Source organism: Arachis ipaensis, chromosome B9 (genome assembly GCF_059453495.1).
Source record: "Arachis ipaensis isolate K30076 ecotype BB chromosome B9, ASM5945349v1, whole genome shotgun sequence".
Lineage (NCBI taxonomy): Eukaryota > Viridiplantae > Streptophyta > Magnoliopsida > Fabales > Fabaceae > Arachis > Arachis ipaensis.
Window position 1 is genome coordinate 32,127,999 of NC_142444.1, and position 27,392 is coordinate 32,155,390.

General features: G+C 37.0%; 3 protein-coding genes and 1 pseudogene across 6 annotated transcripts; 2 read left to right on the forward strand and 2 right to left on the reverse strand.

Annotated features, from left to right (window-relative positions):
- Window positions 1-5,156: 5,156 nt before the first annotated feature.
- On the reverse strand, window positions 5,157-6,213 carry LOC148544206 (uncharacterized; annotated as a pseudogene).
- Window positions 6,214-7,505: 1,292 nt separating this feature from the next.
- LOC107617969 (uncharacterized) lies at window positions 7,506-21,892 on the reverse strand. Of its 4 annotated transcripts, none has more exons than XR_002354769.2 (15): window positions 21,416-21,892; window positions 20,114-20,288; window positions 19,948-20,009; window positions 19,338-19,415; window positions 19,168-19,246; window positions 18,971-19,041; window positions 18,652-18,753; window positions 17,876-17,965; window positions 16,931-17,005; window positions 16,697-16,729; window positions 16,381-16,458; window positions 16,031-16,096; window positions 15,468-15,580; window positions 13,531-13,770; window positions 13,140-13,443 (listed from the first exon to the last, which is right to left on the reverse strand). XR_002354769.2 is itself a non-coding variant. In XM_016319869.3 (14 exons), the coding sequence occupies exons 2-14, from the start codon at window positions 20,172-20,174 to the stop codon at window positions 7,884-7,886; spliced, it is 927 nt and encodes a 308-aa protein (XP_016175355.1). In that variant the 5' UTR covers window positions 20,175-20,288; window positions 21,416-21,892; the 3' UTR covers window positions 7,506-7,883. The 4 variants fall into 4 exon arrangements, 2 of the variants coding, with proteins under 2 accessions (XP_016175355.1, XP_088355618.1); XR_015899775.1 differs by having other exon boundaries at window positions 13,531-13,955; window positions 21,416-21,841; XM_016319869.3 differs by lacking the exons at window positions 13,140-13,443; window positions 13,531-13,770 and adding an exon at window positions 7,506-7,902.
- On the forward strand, window positions 8,960-12,802 carry LOC148544207 (uncharacterized). The gene is made up of 5 exons (XM_088497941.1): window positions 8,960-10,822; window positions 10,918-11,509; window positions 11,598-12,040; window positions 12,267-12,320; window positions 12,410-12,802. The coding sequence occupies exons 1-5, from the start codon at window positions 9,092-9,094 to the stop codon at window positions 12,800-12,802; spliced, it is 3,213 nt and encodes a 1,070-aa protein (XP_088354067.1). The 5' UTR covers window positions 8,960-9,091.
- A 3,061-nt stretch (window positions 21,893-24,953) lies between the features above and the next one.
- Window positions 24,954-25,898, forward strand: LOC148544208 (protein FAR1-RELATED SEQUENCE 5-like). The gene is made up of 2 exons (XM_088498892.1): window positions 24,954-25,411; window positions 25,496-25,898. Exons 1-2 carry the CDS (start codon window positions 24,954-24,956, stop codon window positions 25,896-25,898), a joined length of 861 nt encoding a protein of 286 aa, XP_088355018.1.
- Window positions 25,899-27,392: the final 1,494 nt, after the last annotated feature.

Genomic DNA, 27,392 nt, shown 5'->3' on the forward strand with positions numbered 1-27,392 from the left:
GTTTATTAGAAAAAAAGGAGGAAAGTGGGTGCAACGACAACAAAGGGGATAAAGAGGGTGAACATATTTGATTTGATGGTTGTAAGTGAAGGAGGAGTAGGCAAATGACTCAAGGGATAAACGTAACTGTGGATGAAAGGGTGACAGTTAAGGAGTTAGACGACGCTATTAAAGCGAGGCGGAGATGGAAGTTTATCAGAAGAAAAGGAGGAAAGCGGGGACAATGGCAACAAAGAAAATGAAGAGAGTGGACATATTTGATTTGACGGTTATAAGTAAAGGAAGAGGAGGCAGATGACTCAAGAGATAGGGAGTGTGAGGAGATTGAAAAAGAAAAAGAAATGGGTGTGAAGAGATTGAAAACAAAAAAGTTTCAAAAAAAGGATCAAGGTTTTTAGAAAATTGAAAAATGGGGAGTTTTTAAAATTATAAAAGTTAAAAGTATGAGTAATTTTTGTAATTATAATAATGTTAACTGTCACGTACTCATATTACCGTTTAACATTAATTTCTATTAACTCAATTAACGGTTGGTTATTTTTGTCAAAATTAATTATTTTTTAGGGATTTTTTTTGTCATAACATCTTTTACATTCCGTTTTGTCAGTATTTGAATTTTGGGAGTACCAAATTGATAGTTATTTCTTTTTTAAATATATAAATAAAAAATTATACAATTAAAATCATGTAGTAATAATAAATATAATATTAATTAAAATAGTAATAAATATTTTATATTTTTAAAGAATTTTAGGTTTAACTTTTAAAATGTAATGATGTATATATATTTTTAATATATTATATATGCTAAAAATATTATTTAAAAAAGAAAAATTGTATAACAAATAGATCGCGGACGAGTATAGTTTACCTAGAGTTTAAGGTTTAAGGTTCATAATTTTAAAGCTTAGAATTTTAGAGTTTTAGATTTAAGATTCAAAATTTAAGGTTTAGAATTTAAAATTTATACCTTACTGTATAAGGAGCACATTAGCATTCACCACTTTATCTCAACTTTAATAAATACTATAATTTTAGACATTTTTAATCAAAATTCCATGTTACAAAAGCTTTTGAAAACAGAACTTCAAAATAACTAAGTGATGCATGCTATGCTATGATGTCTATATTATGGTAGTTATAGTAACTATAATTAGGGATGGCAATGGGCAAATAGGAAAAGATTTTTGTCTTATTCGATTTCGCTTCGTTTTACAATAACCCTAAATCGCCATATTTTTATTTGTAGATAGTTAATGATTGAACCATAATCCGCTCCTACAGGTATCCCGCCCTGCCCCTATCCGTTCTTATAGTTGTTAAAATCTAACAAATAAAATCAAATTTCAAATTTTATACAACCATCATCATATACATAGTATAAAGTAGAAACTTAAATATAATATAATATCATTAATTATTTTACTAATTATTTTACGTATATTATATATTTATATATATCATATATATACTCAGGCAAGTATTACCTAGGTCGTCCCCCACCAACCCCCCCTGGGCGGCTGCTCACGTCCTGCTAAAAATCCGCTCCGAGCAGATAAGGGCGAGATGGATACCCGCGAGTTCGGATAGTGTTGCCATCTCTAACTATATATCTTAAAAAGTGTTGTTGAAATTAAAGTAATGTCTCTTACTATTTAGCAACATTTTTTAATTTACAAAATAAAAAATATTACCAAAAATATAAAAAAAACCATATAATTTTAATTTTATCAATACTTGTATAAGACTTCACCTAACTAATTTTAGAGTTTAGGTTTTAGTATTTAAAGTTCATAATTTTAAAGCTTAGATTTTAGAGTTTAAGATTTAAGGTTTAGAATTTAAGATTTATACTTTACAGTACAAGGAGCACATTAGCATTCACCATTTTATCTCAACTTCAATAAATACTATAATTTTAGATATTTTTAATCAAAGTTCCATGTTACAAAAGCTTTTGAAATCACAACTTCATAATAACTAAGTGAAGCATGCTATGATGTTTATGTTATGGTGGTTATAGTAACTATAATTAGGGGGTGGTAATAGGGTGGGTAGGGACAGATTTTTGTGTTACCCAATTCCGTTTCGCTCTATAATAACCCGCTTAAAACCCATCTCACTCCGATTTGCATGTAGTTAAATGTTGAACCCTAACCTGCTCCTACAGGTACCCCACTCTGCCCCTACTTGCTCATATAATTATTAAAATCCAACAAATAAAATTAAGAGAAAAAGACCAATAGGTCCCTAAACTTTTAATTCGTGGACAATTTACTCCCTCAGGACTGAAAAATACAAAACGATCCCTGACCACTCAAAACACCATACGAATGGGTCCTTCCATTCAATTTGCTCTCTAATGTCAAACGGACAAGGCTGATGTGGCATCCATGTGGCGATAACAGAGTGATGTGTCTGCTACGGTTTAGAATGAGATGTTGACATTCATTTGGAGGACAAGAAGGTCCTTCTGTGCCCAAAATGATGATGTTTTAGGAGGTGCCCTAACTCTCCAAATTGATTCCAGACACCATCGCAGTTGTATAGTTAGGGGATTGTTGTGTCTAGGGCTCCATTCTATGGCCAGTGAAGGAGGTTCCTCGAGCACCCAACGAGTCCGATTGCCGTCTCACATTCGTTGCGTGGAGGTTAGAGGCGAGAAGGACAACATTGCTCCGATGTGCAAGTGTGGCGTGTATGCTATACTGTACAAGTCCAAGACGCCAACTAACTCCAACTGGTTGTTTCTTGGGTGCTCCTTCTTCAAGGTAACATGGTTCTATGAAGCTTGAAGCACGTTCATGTGTTTAATTGAATTTTGATTTTATTTTTGATGTTGTAGATGAAAAATCCATCCCACTACAAGTTCTTTGTCTGGCTTGATGATCATGTTGCAAAAATTGAGGGTATAGATAAGTCAATTTGTGACGAGGTTGACAACCTGGAGTAGTACATGTGCAAGAATAAAGTAGAACAAAGACTGGTTAACTTGGAGAAAAAGCTTGCTTATCTAGAGAGGAAGAAAAAAATCTAATTTGTTAGTTATTGTTGTATGTTTGGTAGTAATTTGTGCTGCTGCTGTTGTTATTAGATGTTATTAGATGTTGTGCATTGCTGTTTTGAGGAACAATGGCTAGAGTTGATAGAATGTAGTTATGTTTATCCTTTGATGAGTGATAATATTTTGTTGCTGTAATATCATGTGTTTAAATGGCTATATATAATATCCTGTTGATGGTCTAAGTATGTAAAATTCATTAAATAATTTGGTTCATTAAACATTGAACTATAAGATAAGTTTGAAGGATTAAAATCCTAACAAAATATCATAAGCAGTCTCATAACAGGTTACCAGCACCATAAGTTTGCCAAAATGATACTAGAATGCATAACACGCCAAAAAAAAGCTTAATGTCAAGTTTCACATCAACTACAACTAACTTCCTAAAATAACATCATTTCTTGGAATTGTTGACTCCTGGGGTAGGGATGAACCTAAACATTCTTTTAGTTCCAGTGCTTGCTGCAGCCAAAGTCTCATCAGATGGTCCTCTACTTACTTCTGTAGTTGGTTGCTGTGGTGGTTGAACATGCTGTTTGCCAACAGCCTTTCTTCTAATTGGTTATTTTGGTCTCAAAGTTCTATTGGATGGCCTTGCTGAAACTTTGGTTGGAGGTTTGAATGGTACTTGGCCTTGCCTTGCAGGGACTACAGAAACAGGCACAGATGGAGCTTTTAGAGCAGCTTATTGTTGAATCATATTTGGAGTTGTGCTAGGCTGTAACTTCAGGATAAGTTCTAGATAAGTTCAAGACAATTTCTTCAAATCGATAGGCAGTTTTCACGACTTATCCCAATAGAAGATTGGACAGTGGGGTTCGGATCAGAATAGTTCTGGTTGGTTGCCTCAGCTGAATTTTCCTTTTCACCCTGAAACACCATGTTATGTTCATATCATAAATGAAGAGAGACACTAAAGTCATCAAGCAAATTTAAAAGATACAAGTAGGTCCCTTAGAACTTTTAAAATGGACAACTAAATCCTTCAATTTTTTATTAGGGGGACATAAAGATCCTTCACCTTGTTAAGTACCTCTGCCTGGGGGTTGATTGTGACAGTGGTAGAACCACAAGTGAAAGGTTGTTAGTGGCCTTCTTTGATTTCTTAGTCTTAGGTTTTCAATTTGGGTTTGATGGCACACTCTTGCAGGTCTTATAGTTGTGCCCTGTCTGACCAAACTTGCTACATGTCACATAGAAACTCCTCTTCAATTTTTCACCTTCAATTACAGTTTCTGCTGGGTCTTTCTGCCTATTATGGACCTTTGGACGACCGATTAGCCTTTTAACGATAGGTGCATCAGGCCTAGTTTGATCCGTCCGTATCCAGAACTCTTCACTAGTTACAGGCTGGATGAAGTGTTCGTAAGTCTTCTTTAGAGATTCCATGTATAACCATGGATGCACATAATCTTCCATGTTATCATATCTTTTCCTAGTTGCAGCTACGACATGAGTGCATGGCATTCCTTTTCCAGAAAACCCAACAACAAGGTAACAGCAATGCAAGTAACAATAACAGAAAAATACAAACTCAAGCAATGATAATATGAGCAGCAAGGCAAAGACAGCAAAAACAAATTCAAGTAATAATAATACCAGCAGTAAGGCAAAGACAGCAAAAACAAGGATAGAAATACAATTTCCACTAAAGAAAATAGAAATCCACACTGACCGGTTAGTTGCCACCTATTATATGTGCATGTATGCTTGATCAGATCCACATCTAATTTAGATCCCTTGTAGGTGACCTCAAAATGCTTGCGCTCGTTATCACCAATCCACTCCGCAGTCCTTTTGTTACTTGGCTTGACAAGCCGCTTCAACCTTTTCTCTTTAACTGGTACAAGCTTTCCGTGATGGCACTCTATTAGTCTCTTGTGTTGAACTATACGCCTCATGAGATAGCATCGCAATTCCTCGCACATTGTGAGTATAGGCTTGCACCTGTACTTGACAATCTTAGAATTGAAAGACTCGCATATGTTGTTAGTCAGGTTGTCAACTTTCGGACCATGGATGAAGTAGGCTCTTACCCATGTTATAGGATCAAATTTTATCAGGTATGACCAGGTATCCTGATTAACTTTCTTCATCTTGTGCCAAGCTCAAATCTGCTTTCTCCGAAGCCATACTGTTCATCAAACTCAAGCCAATGTGGTTTGTTCCCTTCATCCTCCGATGAGATAGAGGTATGCAGCTCCTCAGATTCATACTCATACACAATGTCCTCATCCTCTGTGTCTATATCAGTGACATACTCTGTAATGGCTGGCCTCATATTGGGCTCCTTAGCAGGCCTAACTCTATTGGGTTGTCTTGTTGGCCCACTTGTGTTGGGCTATTTAGCAGGCCCAGTGAACTTTGAAGAACCTTCTCCAACTGAGCCACCCTTCTTGCTTTAAATCTCTGCGTTTTAGACACATTTGTGGCTTTTTTTTTTTTTTTTGCTTTTCCTTGGGTTGATGGAGACACTTGTTTCCTCTTCCCTTTGGCAGCTCTAACCCTTCTGCCCTCAACATCATCTTCACCACTCTCACTCCCACTTTCATAACCAGGAGGTGGTGGTTTATACAGCTCATCTTTCTCACTGTCATCGCTATCATCATTAGCAAATGAGTCATCCAATTTCTCCAACTCATTTGGATCGACTTCTTCCTCAATCTCATCATTTTTCTCACAAGCACCATCTGCCATCTGAGGTTGATCAACAGGATGATAAAAAAAATATAAAACTCATCCGTATTTTTGTTCCTCAACTTAGCCTGTCGCATTTGGTTGATCCCTGCATCCCCCTTCAGTACATGCAACTCTGACTCTATATCTTTGTTTTTTGGATCATACCAGTAAGCCTCCTTATACAATTGATACCCCAATCCTTTGAACAGCGTGACCAGATCTCCGAAATTGACAGAATCCAAGTCCATCGGTAAAAACCTCTTAACTTGACCATGTAGATAGACTAACTCACCAGTAGGTGCCTTTGAAAAGTAGCCCCATGATGGAACACAAGAACACAGAATACATCATACATCTGTAACATTTTTCAATACACAACACAACACAAAACCAAACATTATTAACAAAATCTCCGAAACCTCACTAAACAATACCCGAAAAATGACTAACCCCACAACTAATTAGCTACTACCCTCACTTACAGTCCCCATAAATCTCATCCTACAACATGTATCACAAATAAAGGGCATAAGCAAAACAAGTTTCAACAACAATGTACTTACTACTCTCCATGGCGGACGCAGGTAGAACAATGAAGCTTCAATGGAACTGCTTCATGGAACAGTAATGATGACAACATGGAGACGAAGCGTTGTATTTTTTGGAGGGAAAACGTAAGTGTTAGGGCTTCCTATAATTGTCTGTGACTGATATGGGCTCATTGGCATATCTCATAAGAACCGTTGCATAACGTTTTTCGAAACGACGTCGTCTTAGTGCACAAGGACCAATATGTCCCATAACTTTCTACAACGGACCACGTCAGCCCCGTTCACAGCATCTTGAAGACACGTACCCACTCCTACGCCACATAAGCGCCACGTAATATGAATCCGTAACATGTGACGAAGCAGATTGAACGGAGGGACCCATTTGTACGGCGTTTTGAGTGGTCAGGGATCGTTTTGTATTTTACAGTTCCGAGGGAGTAAAATGTCCACAAATTAAAAGTTTAAGGACCTATTTGTCCTTTTTCCTAAAATTAATTTTCAAATTTTATATAATCATCATCACATACATACCATAAATTAAAGTAAAAACTATAATATAATATAATATTAATTATTTTTACTAATTATTTTACATATATCACATATATTATACATTAAAATTATATATATACCAGAGTAGGTATAACCTAAAATCCTAAACCCGACTTCGTCCCACCCGTCCAAGATTCCGCCCCACTAAAAACCCGCCCCAAACAGGTAGGAGATACCCACAAATTCGAATAGTATTACCATCTGTCCATCTCTAACTATAATGTCTTAAAAAATATTGTTAAAATTAAAGTAATGTCTCTTACTATTTAGCAACATTTTTTAATTTAAAAAATAAAAAAATATTACCAAAAATATATAAAAAAAAACATATAATTTTAATTTTATCAACACTTATATAAGATTTCACCTAACTAATTTTATTTTAAAATATGTTTAATTTTCAATTTTATGTATTGTTTTTATTTTAAAATTTTTATTTCCAGAATTTAATGAAAAAATATATAGAAAGATAATTTTTTTTTTCTATTTACTCTCGTTTAGTCACAATCTTAAAAACATAAAATACTAAATATAAGAATGAAAATAGAAAGACAGTCAAATCTTTTCTTTTTTTTTTTCCCCTTTTTGCATGACAAAACAACGATGTTTACAAAAATTAATTTTGTAAAATGTTTTATGTTACGTTTTCTTTTAAAGCGTTTGCAAAAATTGCCTATTGAATTGCAAGAATTCATTTCCAGATATCATAGTAAGATGGTGATCATCCAGCTCATACATTAGAAGAAAGCGACCCATAATGACAACCTACATAAAACATACTATGTTAAGACACGAATTACATACATCTGGAATACGATAGGCTCTTGGCTGCACCAATACATGAGCTTCAAGAGAAAACTTTATTTACAATATATTACTTCATCTGCTAGTTTGAATATAAAACTTAATCTAGTATCAATATTATGTAGATTCAGAGGGAGTATATATCAGCGAGTGAGCTTAAGTTGCTGCTCGATTACACCCAAGCAGTGAAAGAAAGCCCGCTTAGAAGTTAGGTGACCTAGACTTTGTCATCATCACCTGGTTGAAGCAGCCCTGTAAAATCAAATAAGCACGTTCAGGGGGGAAAAACATTAATGTATATGAGCTACAAACAGATATGAACTATGATAAGCCACCATGATTGTTTGATCCATAGCCTATATACGGCTGCTAAATATGGGCAAGATCTCAACCATTTTGTTTCTCCCCCAATGTCTCAGGCTATCTAGTCTTTGGGTTTTACACTGCAATTTGTTGTGTCACATGCAGAGGTGCACTAAAACAAGCAACAATTAAGCACATAGCAAAGGGAAGATATCCATTTCTATTATCTATTACTAATTTTACAACCAAAATGTGCCACATGTCACCTCAAAATTGCAATTGAAATCAAATCTTTACCTTCAAAATTTAAAAATTCTCCTCTCTTCCCTCTTCCTTTCTCTATCTATCTCATTCCTTCACCCATTTTATCTCTCTTACATATATCAATGACCAATTACAAATTTTTTTGAGAAAAGGACAAATTCGTCCCTGACCTTTTTTTTAGAAGACATTTTCGTCCTTGATGATTGTAAAATACAATGATGTCCCTGACCCTTCAAATTTTTGGACAAATCTATCCCTCCGTGAATCTCAGCCCGTTAGCCCCGCCGGAAAGTGCTGAGTTGGCTGCCGTGGCTCTGACGTGGATGTAGTGGGGGGACACGTTGGCATGACTTTCTGAAAATGAGACAGATTAGTCCCCAGCCCCCTTAAACGACGCCGTTTCTCCCCCACCCCTCCAAACACATTTTAATTCACATATGCAATACCCATAACACCCATGCTTTCTACTCTGAATTACTGAAAACCCTAGAAGAGCAACGATCAAAGCTCCCCCCACCCCTGTTTCTCCTTCCAAAAATTGCACTACGTGGAAGAGCAATCGGTCCGTCGTGGAGTTGCTGTGGGAGGCCAACAAGGAGGGTTTCGTTGAGGGCGTAGTTGTTGTCTTTCTCAGAAGGTAAGATCGTGACCCTCTTCGTTTAAGTTTTAGTTATTGTGTGGGAAGAAAGGGTGAATGCAGTGTGTGTGCATGTTGAGAGTGTGGGAAACAGGGGTATAATGTAGTGGTTTGTTTCTTTTGAAAAAGTTGTGTGTATGATCAGTAGGGGGGAAGTTGTTCGGGCAAAGGGGTTTCTATCAAAATTTTAGTAACTGTTTTTGGACTGAGACGTTGTTGATCATTGGTTAATTTCAGATGGTAGACGTTTTTGTGGTGCCGGTTTTTCATCATGGAGGAAAGTTTGTCAGAGGGATTGATGGAGTCCTGGTCTATGAAAATGGGAAGGAAGAGAGGTTCCCTGAGATGGACCTAGACTTTGTGAACTTTGGAGACCTTGTTACGTTGTTCAAGGGCTTGGGATACCAGTCATACAGGGAAGTATACTGGTATGATCCCACAAGTAGCGACATTGAGTCGGGATTGAACAAGCTAACTGGGGATGCTGGGATAAATGCAATGCGAGAAAACATTTCGAAGAACCAAAACTCTGCTGAATTTCATATATACTTTGATCATGGAGTAGATGTTCCTAAGGTTGTTGAGGATGCTGGAAGGGATGCTGATGGGGCAGCCGATGTGGAGGTGGATGTGGATGAGATATTAGAGGAACTGAAGACATCCTCTTCATCAGATGAAGGGTATGAAAGCACGGAAGATGTGCTGTACAAACCTCCACCAGCTGGAGTGGAAACCTCTAGTTCTGAGAGTGAAAAAGAAGCCAGTTGCAAGAGAAAAAGACCAACACAGGGTAGAAAAAAGATTGTCACCCCCAAGAAGCCAGCTGCAAGGGGTCAAGGGTCAAAGGGAAAGGCTAAGGTTGAACAAAGGAAGGTTCATAAAAGGGCTAAGGTGAATGTTAGGGGAGAAAATAGTTCAGGGGTTAAGAAAGGTGGTCAGGGGGCTGCTCGGCCGAATGATGAAGGAGGAGGCAGTGGTAATCCTGGTGTTGAGCCAAACAATGCAGGGGTTGGGGGTTTCTACATTAGTGAGTTGCCATCAGAAATGGAAGAAATCGTATTTGAGTATGAATCTGAGGAGTTGCATACACCCATTTCATCTGATGATGAAGGTAGCAGCAGGAAATTTCCTGAATTCGATAATGACTATGCTCACGGTGAGGGGAGGTTTGAGTTGGGAACCAGATTTGCTACTGTTGAAAGGTTTAAGGAGGTGGTGAAGGATTCCTTCATAGCTGAAGGGAGGGAGCTGAAGTGGATAAAGAATGACAAGGAGAGGGTAAGGGTGGGTTGCAAGGATGATGAGTGTCCATTCCTGGTTCATTTGTCTTATAACAAAACACTGCAGTGCTATCAAGTAAAGACATATGTGCAAGAACATACTTGTGCAAGGGATTTAGGGAGCAATGCAGCTGACCAGCATTGGCTGAGCAAGAAGATTGAAAAGAGGATGGCAACCCAACCCCACATGAACACGAAGGAGGCAAATGACTTTCTAAGAGAGGATTTTTCATTATGTCCCCACCCTAAGATGGTGTACAGAGCAGTAGTTGAGGCCAGGGAGAAGATCATGGGCAATGAGAGGGACCAATACAAACGGAGCAGAGACTATTGTGAGCAGATTCTGTTAAGTAATCCAGGTTCGACGGCCAGGTTGGAGCTTATGCCAGTTCCAGAATCACCTCCCATATTTGATAAGTTATACATCTGCTTGGATGCCTGTAAGAAAGGCTTCAGGGATGGGTGCAGACCTTTGTTGCACCTTGATGGGTGTTTCTTGAAGACCTACTATATGGGCTGGCTTTTAGCAGCAGTTGTCCAAGATGCCAACAATCAGTTCTACGTTGTTGCATATGGAGTTGTTAGGGGTGAGACCAAAGATGCTTGGAAATGGTTCCTGACTAATCTCCAGGAAGACATTGGTGACAGTGCCAGCCATGGGTGGACCTTCATATCAGACCAACAAAAAGTAAGTTTTAATCATGATTAGTCAATTAGTTTAGTTTCAGATATCTAGGGTTTAAAGTCAACTAACATTCCTTAATCTCCTTTTTTATGGTGCAGGGTTTACTGCCTGCGCTTAAGGAGGTTATGCCACATGCAAAACTCTGCAATTGTGTGATGCACATGTGGAAGAATTTTATCAACCGCTTCAAAGACTTGTACATTAGGGAAGTTGTCTGGGAGTGTGCTAGATGCACAACCATTGCAGAATTCAAGGAATGTATGGATAAGCTGAAGCAAGTTAACCATGGAGCTTGGGAATATCTCAGCAGGTTTCCACCAGAAAGTTGGGTTAAGGCATATTTCTCTCATGCTTCAAAGGTTGATAACCTCACAAATAATATGTGTGAGGTTTTCAATGCAAAAATAGTTACTTACCGTACGAAGCTCATCCTCACCATGTGTGAAGAAATCAGATGTTATCTGATGAGGAGGATGGTGAATCACAAACGGGTCCTTGTTAACCACACTGGAAAGCTAGCACCAGTACAACAGAAGAGGATGGAGAGGTTACTCAGTCTGAGTACTAAGTGGATGGCCGAATGGGTTGGTGACAACGAGAGGAAAAGGTTTGAGGTGAGCTGGAAGGCAAGCAAGGTAGATGTGGATCTAATTAAATACACTTGCTCGTGCAACAAATGGCAACTTACTGGTAACCTATGTCTCTGTGCAGTATGAATGATTGTTAGATTCTTTTGTTATTTTGCACATTTTCTAAACTGTTTCCCTTGTCAACTCAGGCATGCCTTGCATACATGCACTTGCTGCCATTAGGAAGAGACGGGACCAGCCACAAGACTACGTGCACCCTTGGCTGTGTATGGAGTCAATCAGGAGGACTTACGCACATTGCATTAAACCAGTGCCAAGTTCAAAGTTCTGGGCCAGAACTGAATTCACACAGCCAGACCCACCAATCATCAAAAGAGGGATTGGGCGCCCAAAGGTGCATAATCGGCAGAAAGACCCTGCAGAGCCAATGATGCAAGGGGGTAAGCTGAAGAAGTCCTTCTCTGTGTCTTGCAGCAAGTGTGGTGAGAAGGGCCATAATTACAAAACTTGCAAAGGAGCACCATCGAACCCGAATTGGAAACCGAAGACCAAAAAGCCTAAGAAGAAGAAAGAGAGCACATCCCAAGCACATGTATGTCTCCCTTTGTCACAGTCTGCTCCACCACCAGAGGTAAAATCATTTGGTTACAATGCTATATTTGCTTATAAGATCCAGCAAATACTGTGTCCCTAGTGATTGTAGTTCAGACTTTAAATTGTCTTAGTACTTTAAACCTCAGGGATTTTTATGTCTTAGTAGCTGAATCTTGAAGGATTGATTTGTATTAGTATATGAATCCTGAGGGACTTATATGTCCTAACATTAACTTGTCAACTAATTTACCCTTCATATCCAGGATCTTTCACACAGCCAACCACCCAGCTCAACACCACAGCAGCAACAACCTACTGTAACTGTTTAACTTTTTGCACTATATGTCCTAACATTAAATTGTCCTGAGTACATACTGATTGATTATGTCGGCATCTTATATGGCAGGTTCCGAGCGGAGCTGGTCCAACTGCGACGACTGTTGCCCCTGCTCCAGCAAGAGTTACAAGATCAACAATTGTATTAGGACCACCTGCCCCAACGGGTTCCATTGCTAGGCCATCCACCCCAAGTTTAAACCAGCCCTTCATGCCCCCAGGAAATGCTCCATCCATGATCACCAGCACAGCTCGCCCTAAACAGCCAAAGTTCAGACCAAAACAGAAGATATTCAGGCCACCTGCTCCACTTGCTCAAGGGCCACCACCTTCTAGCACACAGCACCAACACGCAACTCACCAAGCCCCATCTAACACGCAGGCAGCTGCACAACCTCAGCAGGCCCCACCCCCACAAGCAGATAAACTAACTGTCTCAGCGTCGAAGGAGTCCAACGAATGAAGCAACTCATGTCTTATGTTATTTTGTGGCAAATATGTCCTGCTGTAAACGTTTTTTGTTTTACCCAGATATAACTATCTTTTTGTTGGGTATTAGTCGGTTTTTTTGGTTACATGTTTCTGGTTAAGTAAAAACTTGTGAAGACATTACTAGCCAAGTAGTCCTCCTCTTTTTTTTTTTGGATTGTCAGTTACAATGAACAATGTTTGGGTTCAAATATTTAATGCCAGTTACTCAGTGTTTAATTACCTGTGATATTGCCATCTTTCATTTTCTGCATTACATTGCAATATACAGGGTACAAGATTCATATATTTCTAGAAAGAATATGTTCAAATTTTTCCAGGCAACACGTTACAAAATTTATCATATTCAACCATCACTCAGTTCTTACAACGTAAAATACCAGCAATAAGGACAATTACAATCACATACATACACCATCTAACTGGATTTTTTTTGGATTCTAAAGCTACAATCCTCTTCTCTAAACAAATGATCTTTTTCTCCATGTCAGGCTTCCATTCATCCTCTTCAACGTCACCTAATTCCTTCTCTGCCTGGAACCTTGAATCACTCAACCCAAGCCTTCCAATGTGCTCATCTAACCACAAAAAAAACTTGCAATGGGGTTGTCTCACCTGCACATATTCATTCCACACATATCACCATGAAAACCTGGGTTACCCAAACCCCTAACACTAACAGATTCCCACAGTTATACATACCTTATAAAACGGACATCCGAGAAATAATCTGTTAGGGTTGCTGCTCGTCTTCGACATGAACATGATGGCATGTTCTCCACAGAAGCACTTCGGTGACACCCTATCTTTGCCATCCTTCCTCTTAGGACCAGAACCTTCCGCGAATTGCTCTTCTCTTCCTACACCTCCACTCCTTCGGGAGCAAGATGATACCCCATCCGATGCCATGCTCCCTTTCTTCGTTCACCACCTTCGCCCTTTCTGTGCAGACGAGGAAATAGGGTTCAAGATTTTGAAGGATTGGGGGTGGGGGAGAAACGGCGTCGTTTAAGGGGGCTGGGGACTAATCTGTCTCATTTTCAGAAAGTCATGCCAACGTGTCCCCCCACTACATCCACGTCAGAGCCACGGCAGCCAACTCAGCACTTTTCGGCGGGGCTAACGGGCTGAGATTCACGGAGGGATAGATTTGTCCAAAAATTTGAAGGGTCAGGGACATCATTGTATTTTGCAATCATCAAGGACGAAAATGTCTTCTAAAACAAAGGTCAGGGACGGATTTGTCCTTTTCTCAATTTTTTTTTACCAAAGATAGGAGACTCAAACCCGCAACCTCTTAATTAAGTATGGGGAGACTATGCCATTTGAGCTATAACTCATTTAACCAATTACAAATTTGACAATTAAAATGTGCAACATGACATTTTCTAATTGCATTCAAATTAAATTAAAATTAAAATATTGAAATTGAAATATAACTATATTATATATTATATATTAGTAACTAATTTAATAACCAAAATGTGTCAGATACTTTTTTATTAAAATTGAGAGAATATTTCTCTTCAAAATTAATAAACTCCCTTCCTACATTCTCTTATCTACCTCTCTTTTTTCTATTTCTCGCTATCCTTTTTACTCTATATATAATTTATAATTTATACTAATAATTTGATAAATCAAAATATGTCACCAGATATCTTTTCGTTACAATTAAAATAAAATTTTTCCTTTTAAAATTAACAAACTTCCTCTCTCATTCTTCTTTATCTTTTTCTCTCTTTTCTTTCATTTTCCATTTTTCTCTACCTTTCTGTTCTACAAAAAATAAAATTAATAAAATAATATAATTCAAATAAAAAATATTATTATTATATGCATATTTTTAAATTTTTTTATTTAGTTTTAAACTTTTACTACTTATCTTTCTAATTTATACTTTCACTTCTCTTCCTTCAAATATTTATTATATATAATTTAGAGATAATACTAATGTGATTAGAATTTAGAATCAACATTAAGTTATTTAAAAATAATTAATTTTGAGTTAATCTTATAACTATCAATATAATTTTTTTTATGCTAATATCTAATTATATTTTTATATACATAGGGAGAAAAAATATTATTTTTAAATAACAAGTATAAAAATTAATTATTTTATTTATGCAATAGACTTAACACCTAATCAAATGTAAAAGTATACACATTAAATTCTTTCAAATTTTAGATAAAGAATGTTAAAATTAATTATTAGTAAAAAAATTTAACTCTTTCACATGAAAATAATAACTAAAAATCTTATTATTTGACTTTTTTTTATCTACGGAGATCCTGGTCTTCTTAGCCGACATAGACTTTTGTCCCCTACGATATTTTTGTAAAAGTAGTTTAATTCTATAAATATATGCCATAATCTATAATGTCAGAACAAAACCGACATAGTTTTAAAATATTTATATTCCCGTAATATTATTACGGGTAAAAATACTAGTTCTTTAACATATCAACGCCAACTTAAATTGGTGGTGCTCTTCATACCTACTAACCTACCTAGGGTAAACCGGGGAGAATGGTGCCATAAAAAACTTAAATACCATTGTGATTTAGAATCTCAAAGCATTCAATACATGGTTCCCAGAAAGGGCAAGAAGATTCAAAGAACAATATTAACAAACCTCAGCAATGGCCTTCGCAGATGCTCTAGCTTATCCATGCCATCTGATAAGATACCGTCAGAGGCTGACCTGTCTAAATCACTACGCATTGTTTCCGCAATGTCTTTGAGTCCCTGCAAGTAAATCAGGATCACTGAGCATACTTTAAGCAGCAGCTTTCAAATTTAGTTTTTATCAAGTAGACAAATACCATAACCTTCTGTAAAAACTAGTGTCTTAATCATAGAAGATTATTAGGAGACAAGTATGGATGATGGCGCATCAGCTAAAGTAAAAACTGGAGAACTTTCCACAATAGAAATAACTCCAGACCGCTTATTTGTTTCATTGGACAAATGTAACAGTTAAAAGTAAAAAATTTTCTGTGAAGATCTAATTCATACAGGAAGAGACTTCAGCAAATAAATATGTGAAGGATTTTCACCATTAACAATGAGAATAGGAATTAATAAATAAATTGAACCAATTAAATTTCAGATTCACAACCATATTAACAGAGTAATACAAAGTCAATGTTCCACTGGGAAGAAAATAAGAGTAAAAAAAACTGAGTTAAAAAATACCATCAGACTTGGAGCTCCCTGATATGTGAGAACACTACGGGATTTTGCAGAAATCCTCAGCCGCTCCTGCAGATTATTCATTAATTTACATCATCAGATTATCCAAACAGGACAATGGAGAGATTAATCAATGATTAAGCCACCAACAGAACGATAAATTGTGTCAGAAATAGTAATTTTAAATGTCAACTATGAGTACTTCAATTTTTCCATGTCTCTCACTGTCACTTTAATACTCAGATGATCAATGATAGTCCACATTCTATACAATTTGCATATTCAGAAATCCAAACATAATTAGAGAGGAAGAAACAGCAAAGGTGAACATGATTATCAAAAATGAATCCAACCTGCAAGAATTCAGGTGGTTTGCGGGTTTTCCCATGTACGAAGTCGATGAGGTACGCCAAACCTTGATTTGCATCATCCTGAAGCAACCAGAATACTGGATCAGTATTTGTTTAGGTGAAAATCTTATACTAAGCCCGCATGGTAGTGTTTCTAGTAGAGAAAACCTAAAATTTCTTTCCATGTCATGGTGACATGGTGAACTTAGAATAAAAATTATGTACATATCATTTAAATACAAATAAGCGTAGGAAAAGCTTATGACAAAAGGTCAGAAATGGCTTTCAAAACTTAACAAGGACATATAAAATGTTTTACCTGCATGCCACTTAGTGTAGCCAATCTTTCATCCTGAAATACAGACAATGAATAAGATAAGAGGCAGCACATATATAATAAAGACGCATAAAATGTAATATTTAACACTAAATACATCATTTTAATTTGAATGAAAATTAAAATGCACTCAACTCCAAAATCTACTTCAAAATTCTACATTAGCAAGGCGACAATGACAACTACTAACAAGCCAATGCACGAAATCAAACATACCAATGATCCCACTGTGTAATGCAAGATTCCCAAGTCATCATGGAAATTAGTAATTGTACTTCGAACCCCAGCCACCTGCATATCACGATGTTAACCATTGTTATTAACTTACTATTATCTTCCTTTCTCTAGTGAAATCTACAAACTATAGCATACACAACACAAATGAGTATGGCATTGGTAAACTACATTGTCTGGGACAGGAACACAGCTCACTTAAATGAGCTCATTAGAATCGTAGGGTAGGTTATAAATGAAATGATATGCATCTACAAATATATTCTGTTTTTAAGTATTTTAAACCATATCTAGATGCTCAGAGTAATGCAGGAAAATTTTTCAGTGATTTGATTAAAGTAACCAAGTCAAATGCTGTCAGGTTTGAAAGTTCAAAAAGAATTAAAAAAGAATGTTTACTTGGTTTGAACTTTTATGATTCAAAGGTCAAATAGTACGTAAAAATAATAATTGCATGGTTAAATATTGTCAAACTGAATTTGTTGCAGAGATTCGATATATAAATGGAGCTTAAGGAATAAGGTAGAAAGAGCAAATGGTGACTTGGTTAGGAGATGTTAAGATAAAGACAATAGTTTGATCTTAACAATTACATTTGAAATCCTTGGGCCGTCAAGAGAAACCAAAACCGATGCTCCTAAAGAGCTTGTGAATCATTTGGAGAAAATATTTCATAATCAAAGACAAAATGTATCACACATAGACTAGTAACATCTCAAAATCAGATAGACTGAATTCTCAAAATGCCTTCCACAGGAAACCTGATCCTGTTGTTTTGCAGTGTTATGAGTACCTGCGCCTATTTAAATATGTAATTAAAGATGTACTGCATGTATTGTAATCAGCATGTTTATGACTTATGATCTAAAACTGATTGCATTGTGAACATGTGAAAATATAAGAATATGCATGTAACGAAAGACATACTTCATCCTTAATTGACCGTGCCAATTCATTCTGCTTGAGCATTTTGTCATCCAAATGTTGGATCCTCTGTGTCAAATGCTTCTTAGCATCCTGCCAGCAGAAGAATTGAGAAGATGAGTTCTAAAACATTTACACAGATTAGTTTCCATGTTAAAACAAAGGTGCTTTGATACATATGTCAACATGTCTGGGTCATGGCGCCACATGTGACAAAAATATTTCTAGCCATTTGGAAAAACACTTTATCCTGGAAACACAGTTTCTTCTTAATGGTCTATTGTTCCTTAAGGTCAATTAGCTATTCTGCTCCCTTTTTATCTTTCCAGTATTTCATGAATCAAACAGATCTTGGACTAAACATGGTTTAGACCATTGTTTGAAAATAGCTACCTCCAGGTAGCTCATTGCCCAGAAATCAGGCCATAAAAGATTTAAAAGCTTTCATGGAATTGGGAATCCTACATAACATAAACTTCAAATCATCCAAGTTTTTAAGGAACTTTCACCCTAACACTCATGGAAACTTATTAAATTCTTGATGACATTTTCTCTTGATTTTATACTAAGTTTGAAGCTTGCATAGACTAAATATTCTATCCAACTCTACACTGTGCCTATAGACATATACTACATCTTATCTGTGACCATAATAATCATTAATGATATTTTTCAATAGAAATCAAGTCAAACATAAGTGAAGACACATAGTATTCAATTCAGCTGTGCTAAATGGTATGAAAATACAATAAAATCACATGCAGCTAATAGAAACCTACAGCAATGACATCTGAGGCATGCTGCAGCTTTTTTGTCAAATTTGAAACAGCTTTTTCCATACTACGTTTAGTGACATACATAAGATCTGAGAATGAGATTCCCTGAAATTGGAAAGGAAAAGAAAAAGAATCAGTATCACAAATAATCATTGAGGCCACAATGATAAAATGGAAAAATCTATTCAAAAGAATTCTGGGTGATTAAAATAGCTACAATTTGCAACCTTAAATGAAAAAAGATTTTGAAACAATAAATGCTCATAAGTCAGCAACATACCAATGGAACTAAGAAAAAAACAAACCAAAACCAATTCCATACCTTCCACCACATGTAACCATAACCCACAACACCCAATGCAGCTGCTGGAACCACAAGTGAAGATAAGTTACCTGCAGAAAAGGATAAACCCTTAAAAAACAAGGAATGGGGCAGAAAAAATAAGAGACTCTGAAAAAATACCACATGGCAAAATAAAAAATAAATAAAAAGAAAAAAGATGCCACTATATATATTACTTTCTCCAGAACCCCCATTGAGTACTGTAATTGGCCTGCTTGATGTTAACTGCCGAACTTCATTTGCCAATCGACGCACCTAGTGTAGAAATCCAGCAATAAGTTAAATAATTTTTTCAAGTGTATTCCGGAAACAAAGGCATTTATATCATGATCAACCAGCCTGTTACCTGCGCAGCAATGGCATCAGCATATTCACCTTCACCTTCACTGCGATCGCCAGATTTTTCCCATCCCTTCACCAACAACTATAAAAACAATAAAAGAAGAAAAAAAAACTTAGAAGTGGGGAGAAAAAGAAAGGAAAAAAATTATTATAGAATCAGAAACAAATACCAGTATGCACGACAAAGTGCAAATCCTATAACTAATTTATCAAAAAACAGAGACTACCAAAACAACTATATATACTAGCTTTTTTTTCCCTTTTCTGGTACACAACTATATAGCTCTAGTATGACAAGAACTCTCCAAAGTTCAAATTTGCAGGAACCGGAGCCATACTCTGTTACAACTACCACTAACCTAGAAAAAAAAAAAAGAGCGATCATTCGAAACCCTAATTTCCCTATTCCAACACAACCTCCTCAATTTCAATACCAGTGCACTAAATACATCACCAGAAAAAAATAGATTGCAATCAAAGCATATTTGCAATTGAATTTCAAAATCAAAGAAAAAGAGAAAAAAAATAAAAATAATAATAATAATAATAATAATAATAATAGAAAACTTGATACAGACAATGAAGTGAAGGATGTGAGATTATGTAAGCAATACCTGGAGCTCGCCAATTAAATCGGAAAGTTTACCGTTCTTGATGAGGACGGTACTGGTGTAGCCTGAAAGTGAGAACATAGTGGAATCAGATAACGTGAGGTAGGTGTATATAGAGAACAAACTGGTTGCGTTGGGTGCATATCCGATTTAGAAGAGAGAGAGATACCAGCTCCAGCTATGATGAGAATCTTGGAGAAGCCGATCCCGCTTTGCATAGCCATAGCCATGGTTACGACTTACGGAGAGAGAGAGAGAGGTTCCGGCGCCCTGTCCGCTTCTATAGTTGATTTTCTTCTTTCTTTTTTATCTTCTGGGTCGAAGCTACGAAAGTTGCTGAATGCCTGAATCAATCAAGGTTGCAAAAACCAAACCGGTTAAGTAAATGGTCCAATCAAAATCAAGGTTCTGAAAATCGAACCGGTCATCGAACCGTTCTAGCCAAGGTTGCGAGAACCGGACCGGTCAATGAACCGGTCAAGTAACTGGTTCATTGGTTCAATGGTTCAACCGAGGTCAAACCATGATTGAACCGGTTTAGTTAAATATAACATAAAATTATTAAAAATTCAAAGTGGCATGTATTGTGAGATAAGGTGCAGAGCAATTAAAGCATTGTATGAATTAAAATTGGTCGAAGCTTGGTTCCTTCATTTAAGTTTGTCAATCTTCATGTATATATAACACATTAGCAACTTCTAAGCTTGGTCAAACAATATCAGTTCCAGATATAGCAGAAGATAATGATCCATTATAGGCTACCTAAATTTGAGGCCACAAATTTTAGCATGGTGCAGGGAGAAAAAGAAATCAGTATAGTCTTCAATTTGAAGAAGAAGAAGCAATTCCACAGCACAGTAAGAAGCTCAGAATACACAAAAACTGAACAATTAAATTAACTAAACAAAAAAAACACAATATAAAAGCATGAATAACCTTTATAAATTAGGTTTCCATTCCTGAATTTTCCATTTTCATAAATTAGGTAATCTTTTTGTTCTTTACTTCTTAACTTCATTCTCTTTTCCCATGAATAAACTATCACCTTGTCTGAACTTCATCCAACCCTTATTTTAAAGCCATATATTAAATCCAATGCAGAATTGTAGCAATGTTTCTCTTCTGAATCAATGACAGCAAAATAACAATTTACCAAAATAACAAGAAAAACAGATTGGATTTATAACCCAATCTCAGTAGAATTAATTCAATATCAATCTCAGCAAATATAACCTCAGCATAATTAATATATTAAACTTAAAAAAAGTAAATTTATAACTCAATCTTAGCAGAATTAATTCAACATCAACTGACTAAATTCAAATAAAACTTCAGAAAATGAATATCTCAAAACTCAGCAGAATCATCAATAATTTATCATATGTATATTCAGAACAAATAAAGAAGAAAACAATGTAATACAATTACAACAAATTGAACATTATTGAAGAGGATAAAGGGGAGGTTTTACGTTATCTGGATTGCCAGCGAAGGAGAGGAAAAGACAGCATAGAGCCAGCGAGATAGAGAAATTCAAATTGGGAATTTTGGTAACGTGAAACAGAGAAGCGACGACAGTGAGACACGGTGCGGAGCAGAGAGGCAGTGACGACAAGACTGGCGGGGAGACGAGAAGGGGCCACAGCCAAAAACGACGAGGTGAGAAGAAGAAACGACATGGCAAGGAGGGGAGAAGCAGTGACGACCTACGGCGAGGAGTGGAGAAGCGACAACGACCAGCGGTGAAGAGCAAAGAAGTAGCGACAAAGAGAGCTCGGACAGAAAAACGGCGATGCCAACAACAGCCCCGAACCGACCTTAGCTTCTGGCGACGCGAGGAGAAGAGCAGAATGAAAGGGGGGATGGTGATGGTGGCTCTAATAGGGTTTCGCCGTTTAGGAGAATCTAGGGTTGGTGAGGGTGTGTTTGTTAGCGAAAGAAAGGGGATAACTCAGCATTGGTTTTTTGTGTTTTATCTGGAATCAAAACGGCGCCGTTTTGATTGTTGGATCAGCGAACCAGGACTTTAAAAAACCCGGCCGGTTCGCTCGGTTTGTCGGTTAACCGCCCGTTCAGCCGGTTTTTAAACCGATTTTTTGCAGAACGGTTTTAGAGGCTAACCGGACCGGTCAAATGACCGGTTTCCGGTTAATTCGGTCAAACCGGCCGGTCCGATCTGGTTTTCAAAACCTTGGTTCTAACTACTGGTTCACTGGTTTATAAGTTCAACCGATTCAACCGTTGTTGAACCGAAAAAACCGTTTTATAATAAAATAATAAATATAAATAAACTGATATCATATAACCATGCAGGCAAACTCAACAATTATACTGAATTAGGAAAAGTATAAGGTATAGTGTGAATAATTCAACCATCAATAAAATAAGCAAATTCACAACCATTAAGAAGGAACATCGAATTAGTGAGAGGGTGAGCTTCTTACAACAGAAAAGAGGGAGAATTGAAACAACAATCAATGAAACAAATCAAACAATGCTAGCTGCCCATTTCTCTATTCCTCTATTATAAACACACCAAATATAGTTATAGTCTAACAAATTTCAACAAATCCAAATTAATATACTCACTAGGAAGAACAATCTCAACAGCAAGAATCACAATAACAATAATTTAATGAATTAACAAGAGCAAGATTGGAATAGAAAAACCAACAACCTAATAACAAAAAACAAAAGCAATCTATATCCCAAGAATCATAATAACAAATTAAAAAATCAACAAATTAACAATTAAAAAAAACACAACAACCCAATAATCTGAAGAACAATAATAGGTATATGAAACAAACAACAACAAAACTTGAATAGAAAAATCCAACAAATTCAGCCACAGCAACCCAACAATTTAACAAATTAAGACAACAGCAGCCCAATAATTTAGCAAATTATCCACTTAACAAGTTCAATAACAAAAAATCACAATAAAACCAAAAATATTAAAGTAAACAGACAACATAACAGAAGTAAAAGGGTGAAGCATATGAATCTTCTAAATTGAAACAGTTATATGATGAAGGTATAGACATAGGGTTCCTGGAGAAGAGGTGGCTGGACCGTTGAGGAACTGGAGAAGGAGTGGTTGGACCGTCGCGAAATTGGAGAAGGGGTGGCTGGACCGTCGCGTAACTGGAGCCGTGGAGGGTGGAACGCGGCGGAACTGGAACAGAGGAAGGTGGAGCGCGGCAGAACTGGAGCAGAGGAGGGTGGAGCGTGGCAGATCTGGAGCAGAGGAGGGCTGGAGCGCGGTGGACCAAAACCGATGCGGCGGAACAGCGGCTGCTCCATGGAGAAACGACACGAGATGAGTTGCAGTGGGACGGCGGCTTCGAGCATATGCGATGCGATGCGACGCGACGGCTGAGACAAGCAAAGACACGCTAAAGCAGTGGGGCGACAGCTAGACCAGATTCGACGGCGGCGGTAGGACGGCGGCAGTGATAGCTTGAAGAAGAGAGTAGCGATGGAGGCTAGGGTTTTTTCTTTTGAGAGAGGGATGCAGAGGGAAGATGAGTGGGAGACAGAGAGGTAGACGGTGACTCGGTGTTGGTGAGAGGGTTTTTTCTGTTTATTTTTTTCAATTTTCTTTTTTTATTTAAAATTCAAAACGGTGAGTTAAAATGTGAAAACCAGTCGAGTCCCAGTTCGGTCCGATCGACCGGTTCCCGGCCGGTCCAACGGTCCAATTCCGGTTTTTTAAATGAGCGATTATGCTATTTGTCTGAACCGTTTTTCTTATCGGTTCACGGTTCGACCGGTTCAACCGGCCGGTTCGAACCGATTTTCAGAACATTGATCAAAATTAAACCATAATTACACCGGTTAAATTAAATATAATATTTAATTCTAAATATTTAAAATTAGAGAAAGGCTCTACATCCATGTAAAAATTACATGGATGGTATTCATATAACTTTCACTCCATGCCCCACATCCCTGTTTGTTTTACACGCACCACTTATAACCTATATAACGAATCTTTATTTTGCTTTTTCAACATTTCTCAACGTAAACCTTCTGATATAACGTAAACCTCTTTCGCATTCTTCTTCACGTTCTTCTTCTTCTTCTTCTTCTTCTTCTTCTTCTTCTTCTTCTTCTTCTTCTTCTTCTTCTTCTTCTTCTTCTTCTTCTTCTTCTTATTTATCCTAATTAAATTCGTTGTTCTCCTCTTTCGCATTTTTCTTCTCTGCATTATGGATCTGGATTGATTCAACGTAATTAGCTTCGTCGTTCATCTTTTTCTTCATTTTCTTCTTCGATCTGCACTTTTGAGTTGAAACAATGAATGAATCATCTTCAAATCAGTTGAATGACTGCGATTTGGATGATTCTTCTGAAACGCATCAATTTGATGAGGTTTGGATTATTGAATTCTGAATCAAATTTAATGGAATGAAATTGCTAATTTTATTTGAAGTGAATTGAATGGACTGAGGTGATCCACATCTGAATTGAATTCAAATCAATTGATAATATGTAACTGTGAGTAATTGTGAGTGTCATTAACTGTGAGTAACTCTGAGTAAATTTGAGTAACTTTTCAGTTCGGTAAGTACTAAAGAGGTGGTTCATCACTTTCATATTTTCGGTTCGGTACGTAGAAAGCAGTCTAACAAAAATTAGACCAACATGTTTTGTTTTCTTCCCTAAGCACTATATAATTGTTTCACCATAATTAAGATTTTGGTTCACCATAATTAAGATTTCGGTTCATCATGCAGACTAGCTGTGTTGTGGACGAAAAATTTGTCCCAAAGGTGGGAATGATTTTCAAGACCCTAGAAGGAGCTAGAAAGTTTTACAAATATTATTCCAAACTTGTTGGTTTTTCCACCAAAATAAGCAACACGACTCGGGATGGAGACAAGATTAAGAATCAACTAATTGTATGCTCTAGAGAGGGGAGGTGGAAATCAAAGATATCTCCAACTTTGAAGACAAATGCTTCATGTGGGTTAAATTGTCCGGCCAGAATTTATGTACACATAATGAAGGATGTTGATCTTTGGACAATTTCCAAAATTGTTTTGAATCACTCACATCCTTGTTGTCCAAACCAGGCTGAGATGCTCAAACAACACAGGGAGCTTAGCATGTTCGTGCGTCGCACCATTGAAACCCATGAGGAAGCTGGAATCAGACCGAGCAAACCCTACCAATCATTTGTGGCAGCAGCTGGTAGCCACCGTGAACTAGGTTTTATAGAAAAAGACGTAAGAAAATACATCACAAGGGAAGTACGGAATATTTCAGAAAAAGACGATGCCAAAGAATTTGGAAAGTACCTAGTAAGAATGAAAGAAAAGAACCAAAATTTCTTCTTTGAACTCAACCTTGAAGGCGATCACTGCATTAAACATGCATTCTGGGCTGATGCAAGAAGCAGGGATGCATTCAATTATTTCGGAGATGTGGTTTCATTTGATACCACATATAACACAAATAGGTATTCGGTTCCCTCAAAGATACTTTTGATGTTCAGTGGTTGTACATATTTCGGTTCACCATAGTGTGCTTGTTATTTATGCAGGTACAATTTGGTTTTAGGTTTTTTTATTGGTGTGAATCACCACGGGCAGTCCACACTTCTTGGATGCGCGCTGGTAAAAAATGAGGACATTCAATCATTCAAATGGCTATTTGAGTGTTGGCTACATTGCATGGGAGGGAAGGCACCAAAAGGTATTCTTATCGATCAATGTGCATCGATTCAAAGGGCAATTGAGCTATGCATGCCAACAACAATTCATCGCTGGTGTATCTGGCACATAATGAAGAAGATCCCAAGCAAACTAAATGGCTACAAGGGACACATTGATATTGAACAAGAGATGAGCCATGTTGTTTGGAACTCGTACACAAATACAATTTTGACAGAAACTGGAACGATTTCCTCAGAAAGTATGGTCTTGAAGGCAACAAGTGGCTTTTAGGTAATTGAGATTTCAATTCGAATAATTTTTATGCTTATATATTTTTTTCCCAAAAGAATGCATGTTTTCGGTTCACCACAACTTATAAATTTGGTTCGGTTTGCAGAGCTGTACGAGGATCGGCATATATGGATTCTGGTTTACTTGGATCACCACTTTTGGGCCGAGATGAGAAGCACACAAAGGAGTGAGAGCATGCATTCATTTTTCAACAAGTTCATCACATATAATAGCTCCTTGAGACAATTTGTGAAGCAATACGACAATTGCCTCGCAAGCAGAGAACAAACAGAGAGAGAATTCAATACTGCAGATTTTTACACTGTGATACCGTGTGCCAAAAATCAGCAATAGAGGCATAGTTTCAGTGTGTATATACCCATGAGAAGTTCAGGGAAGTTCAAGCTCAATTTAGAGGTAAAGTGAATTGTATCACAAGATCAATGCATTCCACCCTGGGTTTCACAACATATGAAGTCATAGAGCAGGTTTTCAACTCCACATTCAACAAGTTTGTCGTCACCTACGACGCAGTATCACGAGATGTAAAGTGCCATTGCTTGCTGTTTGAATCTAGGGGCATATCGTGCCGCCATTCCCTAAGTGTTCTAAGCTTTGAGCGAGTGGATAATGTGGCACCTAAATACATATTGGAACGTTGGAGCAAGAACATAAAGAGGAGGTATACACATATCAAGAGCAACCAAGATGAACCTGTACTGGAGCCAAGAAGTAAGAGATTTGATGAATTGGTGTTTCGGTCACACAATATATGTGAATTTGCATCCGAGTCTGAAGAGTTTACCAGAATTTTGCACCAAGCATTTGACAAGATCATGACGGAGATGGAAGAATATCAAGAGAGAAGGAAAGGAAAAAGTTTGTTAACCCACGAAGAAGCGACATTAAGCAATGTGAATGATCTTCAAAACCCACCACGTATCAAAACAAGAGGTCGGCCCAAGAACAGACTTGGATCAAACCTGAAAAAAAAGATCTCAAATGCCATGAAGAAAAAAAAAGACAGCTCCAAGCGAGGTAAAATTGACTTGCTTTTGATTAGTTAAAAATTCAATTGTTCATTTTCCTAATATACAATTAATTATGTCTTTTGTAGTTGAACCTTTTAGACTCCGAATCATCGATTCAGTCAAGCTCCACTCTTTACAATACACCAGATATGAATTATCCAAGACAGGATTTTACAAGTTTTAGTTTTTATTAATGTAAATTTTTGTTCACCCATGAGCAAATTTCAGTTCACCATAGTTATAGCAGGTTTAATTTCTGAATGTTGATAGTCTTTAATGAATAGTCACTTTTTTTATGAAATTCTATATTGATATATGCAGTTTTTCGATTCGTCTAGTGTATTAATTTCTAAGTTGAATAATAAGAATTTGTTTTTTGGTTCATGGTTCAGAGTTCAGAGTTTTGATAGTAGCATTCTTTTAAAATTTGATCTATGTTATGTTGCAATATGCACTTTTTCGG